Genomic DNA, 12300 nt, shown 5'->3' with positions numbered 1-12300 from the left:
TGGACTGATTTTATCTGGGTGTACAGATGAGTATGATCTATGCAACACAGTCTGTTCATAAACCTTGGATATAAGTCTGCAAACTCATCCACCCTTTGGGCCAATGTCCTCCTTCCCTCCGAGGATTCCTGCTGTACCTCATTTCCTTTCTAAGGTGACTTTTGTCACTGCAATTTATTTTTATTTAATTTTTTAATCCCGCCTTTATTATTTTTATAAATAGCTCAAGGCGGCGAACATACCTAGTACTCCTTCCTCCTCCTATTTTCCCCACAACAACAACCCTATGAGGTGAGTTGGGCTGAGAGAGAGCGACTGGCCCAAGGTCGCCCAGATGTTATGATTTAACATCTCGAATCAGTAAGGTTATCTACATGGGGCAGACACTGGAGAGAGTGTCAGAATCTCAGCTACATGGTGATTAAACTTTTGGTCAGGGGTACATGACAAAGGCCAGATTACCTATACTTAGATTTTCACTGACTTCCACAATTCAAAGTGGCAATTTTGCTATGCAAAGACCTGATTCTTTGGAGGTTGTGTAAAGGCCACCTCCTTCCATTATGAACTTGTCTGTTAGTTATGATAATGAACAGAGTCTACTATTAGATTGGTGAGATATAAGTAGTCCTCGACTTACGATTGTTCATTTAACGATGGTCCAAAGTTACAACAGCCTTGGAATTGGTGCTTTACAGCCTATAAAGCACTTCCGAGCATTGCAAAATGTCTCACCACCTCCCACAGTCACGTGATCACATTTCAGGTGCTTGGCAACTGGCTCACATTTATGACCGGTTGTAGCATCCCACAGTCATGTGATTGCGTTCTATGATGTTTTTTGCTGTTTTCCCGCAAAAAACGCCCATTGGGTAGCTGGATTTGCTTAACAACCATGGTGATTCGCTTAACGGCTGCTGTAAAAATGGTCATAAAATCGGGTCCGGTCATGTGGTGACTCAACTTATGACCGCAACGACTTACAATGGAAATTCCAGTTCCAGTTATGGTTGTAAGTCGAGGACTACCTGTAGATTTCTTTCAAATAGCAAGAACCAAGTGGAGAAACGCCTTGCTGGAGAGAGTGTTTCGGTTCCTTTTTTTTACTTGTTTTAGACAGGCAACAAAAACACTTTTATTTCATCAGACATTCATTGCTGCGTGATACTTTATGTGTCTCCATTTTGATGATGATCTATGCTCAGATTTTATTGGATAGTACAGTTTTTTGCTGATGGATGTCTGTATTTTATGATAAGTTTTATTTAGTTTTTTCTTTTTAAATTATATAGGATGTTCTGTAATTTGTGGGTCAGTCAATCTCTTTCAAGCCAGAGGTGGTGTTATGGGGATAAAATGCTCTGGGAGAAAAGCAGGAGGATTGCAATATTCGTAGTAATAACAACAGCAATAACAATAACAATCTGTATTAAGTCTTTAATTTGTTATTATGACACTCGTCTTCACATCTTGAACAGGCTTAAATAGGTCCATGCCTTCTAAGTATAAATCTTGGATGCAAACTGCATTAAACTCTAGGCATACATTATCTGAGAGTAGAAACCTGTGAGCTTTCCTGTTTATTGGTCTTTTCTGGGCTTTGTGACAGTGCAGTTCTGCGGCCTAAGACTTCTTGGAATAAATGCCGTTTTTGTGGGCAGTTTTGCGTCTCTGTTGCACTCCCCAACGCATTAGTCTTTTTATAGAAGCCATTTTTGAACAGGGTTTAAAAAATCTGCTTTCCTGTCTATTTGCATCTGGCAGTATGCCACTGAATTAGCACAGGGCATTAATTTTATTGAGCAGTAATTTATTTAGTCAATAAAAAGGTTGCGCTTGTTTTTGTAATTTCATTTGCTCTGGCAATCTATCTCTTTATGAAAGAGAGCAGAATTTAGCAGTCATGGCAAATAAATAGTTCACTGAATTGTTCAGGGCTGGTAGTTTTCTACCATGTTGTAAAACTTTGCAGGGTGTAAAAAGGTAATAAAATCGAAGATGTGTTGCCGTGATACGTTTTGCTTTCAGAGCGTGGCTGTCATGTTCACTGTTTCAATGTACTTTATACATGGTAACGTTTCCCATGCCATGGCGCTGACGCGCGTTTCTGTTTGGGAGGGAGCTGCTGTGAAACCTCGTGCCAAGCTCTGTATCTCTGTTCATTTCAATGGAATGTGTTTGGGTTATGTGCTCTGCTCAAGGCCTTTTCCCGCAGACCATCAGAAGCCGTTAGGAGCACCTGGGATTGTGAGCTTGGGAAGATTCTACGGGGGCAGGGATCTCATTTGCACCGAGGGTTTTTAGTTTGCGTTTGGCGTGCTTTTATCATTCTCAGCTTTCTCTGTGATCCTGCATGCTGTCCTTTAATAAATCAGATATCCTTGAATCTTGCCTGTGAGTCTGATACTGTTTTAGAATAGGCAATCATTACAGTGACATAATGGGACAAGTTTACTTGTTAACATATGGAGCAAGACAGATCTCAATCTTATTATAGTAAGCTAGCAATAAGATGGGCAGCGTCTGAAGACTGAATACAGCTATAACTAATTCATTTCCTCTTCCTTTCTCTAGCCTTTCCGCTGCGCACACTGCCATTATTCCTGCAACATATCTGGTTCTCTCAAAAGACATTATAATAGGAAACATCCCAGTGAGGAGTATGTTAATGCAGGCTCTGGTGAATTTGCAGCTGAAGCCCTTCTCCAGCAAGGTAACCTGTCCGTTTTGAAAACACAGAGACTTTTCCTTCCATTAATTTACAGTTCCTTTTCTCACAGAGAGAATATTTTGCAGCTGTTGTCTTAATTTTTTTTTTCCCCCTGTGGTGGATGGTGGTTTCCTTTCGCCTTCCTTCTCCTTCATGGATTGACTTTTGAGCATCCTTTCCAAGAAAGAAAAATGGTTGAGTTGGAACGGATAAATCACATAAATAAGAAGTCCAATATTTCCTTCTTGTTCACTTTGGAAAAATAATCCAAGTTTAATCTTATGTATCATCTGAAACATCTGAGGGGAGCAATGTTCAAATCAGCCTATGTAGGTTTGTTCTGATTTGGTCTGAGATCTCCACACCTGAACATGGAAATAGTTCCCATCAATCTCTGCCCTGCCCATCTCACCACCTGGTAAGCTTTGCTTTGATAAATGCTTTGGGGTTGTGCAAAAGCTTGGAGAGACATTTTGCTTCAACCATCCCCTTTGCGATATCTCTCACCACTGCAGTGGAGTCAGCAAATCTTGTTAAAGCAGCTGCTTCCTGGCCTTCAGCTGTCTGCTGCAGAGGCAGAGGTCATTTCTATCAAAGTGAAGCAGCCTGCCTAAAACGCACCTGATTGAGTAAGTCTGACATGCGATTCATTGCGAGGATTACCAACAAGGTCCCTATGAATCTGACCTGGAGGTGTAATCCCAGTCAGTTACTCTTTCTTGAAGCTCCCTGTGGCACATTCACTTGACACTTCATTCCAACACCTATTTATTTGCTAGAGATGTGAAATTAGCTGGACCTGCTTCCAAGTAGTAAATTCAGCACCAGAAGATTGGCCAGGCAGGCAGCAAATTAAAAAGGAATATTTCTTTTTTGGACCTCAAAATGAGTTTTCTTTTTCTTTTTTTGGAATCCTTGGCGCTCTCTGAGCTTGGTTGTTTGCTTGCACTCGTTTCATCAGTGCGAGGGAGTGTGGGGTTTGCTTCCTGTTTACATATAGTAGCTTGCCCTGCCGGTGTTGGTGGGGCATGGTTTTCTCCTTGGTAGTTCCTTGATTGGGGTATTGTTTTCTGCTTGATTGTTTGTCTGGTGTTAATACCTGTTTATCTGAGTGTTGGCTGCTGGAGAGAATGTGTTCTGGTCTTTTTGTTTCCTTCTTACCTTTTTCTTGTCTCTTTTGAATGGTGTATAAATGTGGTTTATCTCTATGTATGTATTGATGGCTGATTCATCTGAATGCCAAGCTTCCAGGAATTTCCTAGCTTTTTTGGATTTGGCCTGGTCTAGGATGCTCACAGTTTCCCCGTTGAAACTGTGGTTGAGTCTGTCCGTGTGTTGTGAGATGAAGGAGTTCTCATCGTGTCTTCTGACTGCTAGTTGGTGTTCGTGGATGCGCTCTGCTAGTCTTCTGCCTGTCTGTCCTACAAAGTGGCAGCTACAGTCCTTACCCTGAATGTTGCAGATGACTCCTGTTGTTTTCTTCTTGGGCTACTGGGTCGTTCGGTTTGCTTAAGATGTCCTGGAGGGCTTTCGTTGGTTTGTGTACTTCGGTGATGCCGTGTAGTTGTAATAGTCTGTTGGTTGTTTCTGAGATGTTTCTGATGCATGGCAGCGTTATGCTTTTCATAGCTTGTGCTGGTTGTGCTGTAGTGGGTTGAGTGGTCAGTTTGATAAAGTTGCGTGGGTATCCATTTTGCTGGAAGATGCTGTATGGGCGGTCCCTTTCCTTTTGATGGTGTTCTGGGTTGCTGCAGTGCATTTGTGCCCATTGAAATCATGTTCTTACACAGCTCCTCCTATGGGAGGTTGAGTTTGGTAATGGAGCCCTTGGCGAGCGTGGCTTGTTTTTCGATAGACTTGCGTTTCTAATTTGCTGTTGTCTCCTCTGCTGCTGAGGATATCCAGGGAGGGTAGTGTGTTGTTGTTTCCTTCTTCCCTTGTGAACTTTATTCCTTTGAAGATGTTGATTGTCTCATGGGTCTTCTCTAGTTGTCCCTTTTTTATTATGATGAAGGTGCCGTCTACATACCTGACCCACACTTTGGGTTGCACGTGTGGGAGTGCTAGAGTTTCTGGACGCTGCATTATGGTCTCTGCTATGAGTCCTGAGAGAGGTGATCCCATGCGTGTTCCTCTGATTTGTTGGTATACTTGTCCATCAAACTGAAAGTAACGTTGGAAGGAAATCTTATCAGGTCCGTTCCAAGCCAGGAATGAAAGTTCTTAGGCGATTGCGTGAACAGAGATAATTTTATTTTCCAAGAGCGTGGTGCAGACTCTGCTGGTTGGAGGTGGCCACGCTTGTATTCTCCCCACAAGCTCTTTATATAGGAGAGCTTGGCTACTGTTATGCAAAGTGTTCCTGCCTTCTAGGAACTTCTGAGAGGGTGCACTTGGCCGGTTTCTTGGCAGGGGGCGCTCTCTAGGAATTCCGGGAAAGTGCAGTTTACCGGAGTTCAGAGAGGAGGCGCTCTGTGGTCAGGCTCCCTGCTGTTTGCGTTCTCTGCTGGGCTGTGGCTTTGTCTACTAGTGTGGCTTTGTCACCTTGGAAGGAATCTTTTGTGATTGGCTTAGGGAGATCTGTTTGGCTGGGGAGGATGGTCTACTGAATGGGCTCTGCTAAGTTCTGTGAATGGGCGACCTTTTGTCTTGCAAGGTCTCTGATTAAGTCTGAAGGGAATCTTTTGTCTAAACAGCTGGAGTTTCCTGTCACATTTTAACCTCTGGCATCCTCTTTGTATGAACCCACTCGATTTTGTAACTGTTAACCTTTTACCTGGAGGGACGCGGTGGCGCTGCGGGTTAAACCGCTGAGCTGTCGATCGAAAGGTCGGCGGTTCGAAACCGCGCGGCGGGGTGAGCTCCCGTTGCTCGTCCCAGCTCCTGCACACCAAGCAGTTCGAAAACATGCAAATGTGAGTAGATTAATTGGTACCGCTTTGGCGGGAAGGTAACGGCGTTCCGTGAGTCATGCTGGCCACATGACCCGGAAGTGTCCTATGGACAACGCCGGCTCCAAGGCTTTGAAACGGAGATGAGCACCGCCCCCTAGAGTCGGACACGACTGGACTTTACGTCAAGGGAAACCTTTACCTTTACCTTTAACCTTTTACCTTGCTCAAGGGAAAGGCAGTATTGGGGGAAGCAGGGTTTGGGGAAGACCATATGGCAGCAAAAGGGAGGGGGGGGTCTTGAATTCTTCTCACAGTAGGTAGTGAGGCAGGGGTTGATGAGGTCCATCATTCTGGGTATTTCAATCTTAGTGTATTTGGCTAGGTCGGATGTGTTGTGTAGTACTGCTGCCATAGATTGTTTCGGTAGTTCAGGATTATGGACGTAAAGAGTGCTGTGACATCGAATGAAATAAATTCAAATAAGCTTTTTTTTTTTTTTTTGAAAGGGTTTGGAGGACAGTAGAGGATTCAAATGTAATCTCTCAGGAGACTGTCTTTCATCTCCCAGGGGACACTCCGCTGCTGCGCAGTTTGACAATCTGGCAGTTCAATCAAATAGCTTGCGGGGTACGAAATGGATTTAAAAGATCCAGGACATCACAAAAGGATGTAATTGGGGAAATAAAGGTCCCCAGTTTAGATTGTGGTGTATTTTAAAATGCTGAGCTGGTTGAATGAGATGACTTTCTTACTTTATTTCTGATGGTTTCCACGTTATCTTCCAACGCTGAATGACGTTATTTAAAACTCTTCCCCCATTTCAAAGCAGTTTGTGGGGATTTAAAATTTTCCCTGTTTCGTTACACTAGAATAGATGCCAGAATAATGCTGCAGCTCTAGGTAATGAATAAAACGTAATTTTCCCAAGCATGGCATTTTAAAGCATTGCTAAATTATTCTTTTTCTTTACCATTCTTTTTCTTCAAAGAATTCATGTCTGTAAGAAGCATGCGTCCATGTTTCAGCAGCATGGAAATGGTGGCCCAAGACAAATGCGTTAAAGAATCTGTGCTGAGTTTTCCCTTCCAGTGTCACAGAAATTTGAACAGGGCAGATTAGCATAAAATATATGGGGGCTATTTAGAGTCCTGACCATGGCTGAAAATATAAGAGTTTGTGATAAGATAAAGATGGATCTGTTTATCCCAGCATGTACTAGGAGAGGAGGCAGCTCAGGGCTACAGCGTGCATAATCCAGCTTGGGACTGCGTTACAGTTCCACCTTTGAGAAGACTGGGGTGGAGGAGCGTGCCTTATTGATGCCTTCTTATTTGCAGGGGGAAAGCCAGTTTGGTGTAGTGGTTAAGGCATCAGGCTAGAATTTTTGCTAGGTGCAAAATGTAGCAGCGCAAGCAGCCTTAGGAGCCCCTAGAAGGGCGCACGTAACACCTTTGCTACACAAGCTGCATGGATACCAGTCTGCTTCCGGGTCCAATTCAAGGTGTTGGTTATCACCTTTAAAGCCCTACATGGCATGGCGCCAGGTTACCTGCGGGACCGCCTCACCCCCGTTACATCGACCCATCCCACCTGGTCAGGCAGAGAGGGCATGCTGCGGACCCTGTCCATGTGGGATTGCCAATTGGCAGGGTCCAGGAAGAGGGCCTTCTCTGCCGTAGCACCCGCCCTTTGGAATAAGCTACCCCCAGAGATAAGGCAAGCCCCCACTCTCCCGGCCTTCCGAAAGGGAGTAAAAACTTGGTTATGCCAGCTGCCCTGGGATGGGAGGAGGGACAGTTATTCCTGGGGGTGGTTGGCCCCATGAGGGTGCCAAGGTTAATATCTTCCCATCTGGAATTTTATATTGTATATTGTATATGTGGTATATGTATTTGTATTTTTAGGTATTTATATTGAACTGTTTTAGTGATTTGCTATTTTTACTATTTGTAAGCCACCCAGATTAACATAGTTGTATTCATTTTGGCTAAGTTATGTTGTGTGAAGCAAACTACTGTGGCTTAATATGTTGTGTAGAGCCAATGGTGGTATACTCAACAATCCTTGGTTAAAGAAATCACAGATTAGCATAATGTATGAACCCAGCTACTGGCTGTTATGATCCTGAATGCTACCATTAACGTCAGAGGCAGCGCACCTAGGAATATCAGTAAGAGAGAAATATTTCTTTCCTGTACCCCTTCCTCCATCCATGGAGGTTGGCCATGCGGGAAAGAGGAATTGCTTTAAATGGCTTTTTGGTTTGGCCTAGTAAGGCCATTGTCATGTGCAATCATTACAGCCATTCTTTCCTAGTTGACTGTTCTAGACAAGACAAGCCAATGGGCTAATTTACTGTAAGACAGTTCCCTCAAGGCAAAGACAGGGGCCAAATTCATTAGCCACATGGAAGGTTGAGATATCAGTGCAAGTCAAGAATCCAGTATTGGAAGAGAATAACCCTTGCCTGCAACAGTCTAGAGCAGCATACCAGATCAGAAATTAAAACTGAGAAAGGTTAAAATGGTTGTTTGTTTGTTTGTTTGTTTGTTTGACTTTGCAGACCCCCTGAAAGGGGGAGAACCTCTGGTCTAGAGGGATATAAATAAGTGTTCCTTGATCAACTACATTTGGGGAGGGGTGGGGAGAAACTTCAAGTGGTAGCTGGGAATGTACCCATGCTGCACTTCTATGTCATATGCTGATGTTGGTTTTCTGGTAAGAGACAGTTGTTTGAGAGGCTGAGATTTAAATGGAAAAAGAGCACATTTTGAGAGTGCAGATATGATAAACTGGGGAAGGGCACTCCAATCTCTTTAAAAGTCTCCCAACTTGTGTTTTGCTTGCCCCCAAAAGAAAACACGACTGTGTGGCCAGAATATTGGTTGCAATGTGTAGATAAGTTTGTATAGTGAAACTCAATCGGTTTAAGTTTGAGCTGCTCCATGTAGCAAACCTGTAAACTCTCTTGGGTTTAAGCTACAGATAAAGGCATAACTACCGTATTGTTTTCAGTCGATTTCTCTGTGGACACCTTCGTATTCCCCTCTTCCCAAATTTGAGCAGCCATATGGAGATTTATTGCAGGAGCTGCTAATCAGGGCAGGGGTTTGTAAGAACCCTCCCTGCATTAATCCTCAGAATATATATTCATTCAATCCTGCACAACACAAATGAAATCATTTCCAAAGGACCATTTATAGGGGGGAGGGCGGGAGAAAAGTGGTCTGTCTCGCTGTTTCAGAAATGAGAAATGCTTCAATTTAATGTGTACGCTGGTGTCAAAAGCAGATAAGGTGTGCCATGCAGTGACCTTTTGCCTCATATTGCCACAGTAGTTAATGAATTGGAGAGAAATTAATTTTCTTCAGCTGCAATGTCAATTAACTACCACACAGTTTTATGCTACTGGCGCAATTGCATACTTTCATTTGTTGTTCCTTAATTAAAGTCACGGTGACAGAGGTGGCTACTTTAATTAACAGAGTGTTATTGTTGCAGTAATTTTAATTTAAAAGAAATAAGGGAAGGTCTTTCTTCTAATTGAGTTTTTATTAAGAGGGGAATATGGAACAAATATTTCAGTTCAGGTTTGGTAACTGATAATGTCTTTGTCCTATACTGTTCCAGAACTGAGAGTCATGCACTGTTGCATATTAAGGCATTTAATTGAGAAGCAACTCTAGCTTAGAATGAAGCCAGGGAGCTGCCTTGTCTAACATGTTTAAAGACAGTCATGGTGGAGTCTTAGAAAATCCTTGAAGACTAATAAAAGTCAGCAAAGAACATAAATTTTATTTAATGTTCCAAGTGAATTAGCAGAAGTAATTCATTCCAATTTACCAGCCACCTTGCTGGTGAAATTCCATCTTCTGAAAAGTTGGCTGAACTTCGTGGGGGGGGCATTAAAATACTGTTGTTGGAGCTGTCGTAACAACAGCCAATTTTCCATTATGTTGCTTGGACTTTTAAAAATGCCTTGCCCCAGGGACAGCCTTCTGCATTGCCAAGGTGGCAACTGCTCCAGGTCCATGCTGATCTGATGCCATTATTGGTCGTTGCTAAATATTAGCAGAGAAAGAAAGCGATTACTAATTTATTTATCAAATTTCATCACTGCCCATCTCCCCCTAAAGAGGGACTCCTGCGTTCAGGTGTTTGTTCTGGTTTCTTCCCCCCCACCCCCCGACCCCCCACTACCAACCCGAAGATCCAGCAAACTTTTTTGGGTTCATTGTCCTGGATTTTTTGTTTTTACCATTGAACAGGACCTACTATAAATGTGTTTTTCCACTAGTGCCTTGTGGTAAGACCTGATAAAAACAGGTAACATTCACCTGCAATTCTAATTTCTTTTAAAACACAGAGGTAAATAACATTCTTCCACTTCTGCTCTTTGAACTCTGTTATTTCCCTGTTCAATTTCAGGATGTCATATCCAGGCAGCAATTAAAAAAAAAAATCCCAAAGTGAAATTGGCAAACTTTTTGGGACAGGCCACTTCTATTACACACACACCCCCCCCCCGACTTTTATATTGTCTCTGACAGGGCAGAATAACAAAATATTTATTGGTATATATGTTAGGTTTGTATCCCACCTTTCCTCCAGGAATAAAAGGTGGATTCCTTTCTCCATTTTCCCCCTGCAACATCAGTCCTATGTGGTAAGTTGATCAGAGAAGAACTGGCCTAAAGCTCCAAGGAGCTTTCATAGCTCAGGATGAATCTGGGTCTCCCCAGCCCTAGTCCAGAAACTTAACCATATAAAATATAAGCAACTAAAACCTTACAAAAATACATTGCTACTCACAGGGGAAATTGGTAATGGTAGTAACAGTTTTGTCTCATGTCTAGGTTCTGTTAGAGCCATGGTTCTTATACCCTATTGGTCACAAATAATACCATTACCCCCCCCCCCAAAAAAACCCCAATCCATAGACTCTTGTTTTACGTAAGCATCTTGGCACTGGATCCTCAACTGACAAAAAGGTAATTAGAGGCAGAGCCGATCAAGTGGCTGATTTGATTGTGTTGGTGGCTGCCGGGGGTGGGGGGGGGTCGATGGGATTTTTATACTGTGGATTTTAATTTTGTAAGCCACCTGGAGTCACCGTGTGTGAGTTGGGTGGCCATATACATTTATTAAATAAATAAATTACAAATCGCTCCATTACCACAAGGATATGCCTAAATTGCCCTGTGGGAGTAATGACCCCCCACTCCCCCAGTTTAAGAATCATGGTGTTAGAGACTTTAAAAATAGATGTAGGTAGTATGTATTCCCATTAATGTACAGGTAGTCCTCATTTAACGACTGCCCTGTTTAGTGACCAAAGTTACGACAGCACTGGAAAAGTCATTTTACAACCAGTCCTTGCACTCACAACCGTTGCAGCATCCCCATGGTCACGTGATTGAGATTCAGATGCTTCACAACCAGTGGGTATTTATGACTGTCACAGCATCCTGCAGTCACGTGATGGCCATTTGTGCACTTCACAGCTAGCTTGCAACAAGCAAAGTCAATGGAGAAGCCAGTAGCAAATTGCAGTCATGATCTCTCACTTAACAACTGTGGGTGACCTGCTTAATGACCACAGCGGGAGTGAGGTCATGAGTCTGCCACAGTCATGTGATGTTTTGCCTAATGGTTGCATCACTTAGCAACCAAGTTGCCGGTCCCAATTGTGGTTGTTAAGCGAGGACTACCTGTATATTCTTGGCATATTCATACAGGTAAGCAATATTCATCTGAAATATAGTTTGCCTAAAATCCCTCTATGAAATGGTAAAAGGCTGTATAATATGGGGAAGAAAGAAATATAGAACCTATGAAAAGGTTAGTGGGGGTTAGCCAGGTTAGGACCTAATGAAGGAATGAACTTTATTTGTATCCTGCTATGTTTACAGTATGTTTTTATTATTTAATATCTGTGCATGGATTCTAATAGCTGATCAGGGTTCAAATATGTGACTTGCTCTTTTTATTTTTTTCCTCTCCCAGGTGGTATGAAGTGTCCTGTATGCAGCTTTGTGTACGGGACAAAATGGGAATTCAACAGACACCTCAAAAACAAACATGGACTTAAATTAATGGAGCATGATGGGGAAGTCAAGTGGGAGGTAAATTCAAGTAGCAGCAGCTGTTCTAAAATATTGCCTTTTCCCCAAACTTTATGGGAATCGAGGGAAAATTGGAATAACTTTGTCCTATAAAATGAAAAAAAAAAAGTGCTGCTTCTATTTGCTGTTATTATAGGTAGAGTTGTCTAGTGCAAATGAATTGTTCAATGTCATTTTTTTTTAATAATGAAACCTCATTTGGGGATGAAATTATACATAAGAAATTGATGGCAATATGCAAGAATGTGTAGCTAAATTCCATCACAAGTGCCAACATTAGCCCATGCATTTCTCTCTTTAATCTGAACCCTAAGCCAAGACATATACTTTTGACCGGGCCAAGTGCTTCTCAACTGAAGAAGGCAGACCTCACTTCACCGGGACACTGAATTCAGGTTGGATCGGTATCATGCCCATCCAACCTGAATTGGATTGGCATGATATGGGGACTACTCTTGAAAGATGATTAGATGTTTTCTTTGGTGCAAAATACACCAGTAAGAACTCATATAAGAGGCAGGCATTTCGATTACCTATTTTGTCCCAGTTACCTTTCTGGGCCCAGTTGATT

At 42.6% G+C, this 12300-nt stretch overlaps 1 protein-coding gene across 1 annotated transcript in view; it reads left to right on the top strand.

The window, feature by feature from the left end:
- The window catches only part of ZFAT (zinc finger and AT-hook domain containing), a 99778-nt gene that overhangs the window by 66121 nt on the left and 21357 nt on the right, over positions 1–12300 (top strand). The window contains exons 12-13 of the mRNA XM_063299701.1: positions 2575–2713; positions 11611–11729. Coding sequence (XP_063155771.1) covers positions 2575–2713; positions 11611–11729 — 258 coding nt within the window. The remainder of the gene's footprint in view (positions 1–2574; positions 2714–11610; positions 11730–12300) is intronic.

Source organism: Candoia aspera, chromosome 3, assembly GCF_035149785.1.
Source record: "Candoia aspera isolate rCanAsp1 chromosome 3, rCanAsp1.hap2, whole genome shotgun sequence".
In the NCBI taxonomy this organism is placed as follows: Eukaryota; Metazoa; Chordata; class Lepidosauria; order Squamata; family Boidae; genus Candoia; species Candoia aspera.
This window is presented reverse-complemented; position numbering and strand designations above follow the sequence as displayed.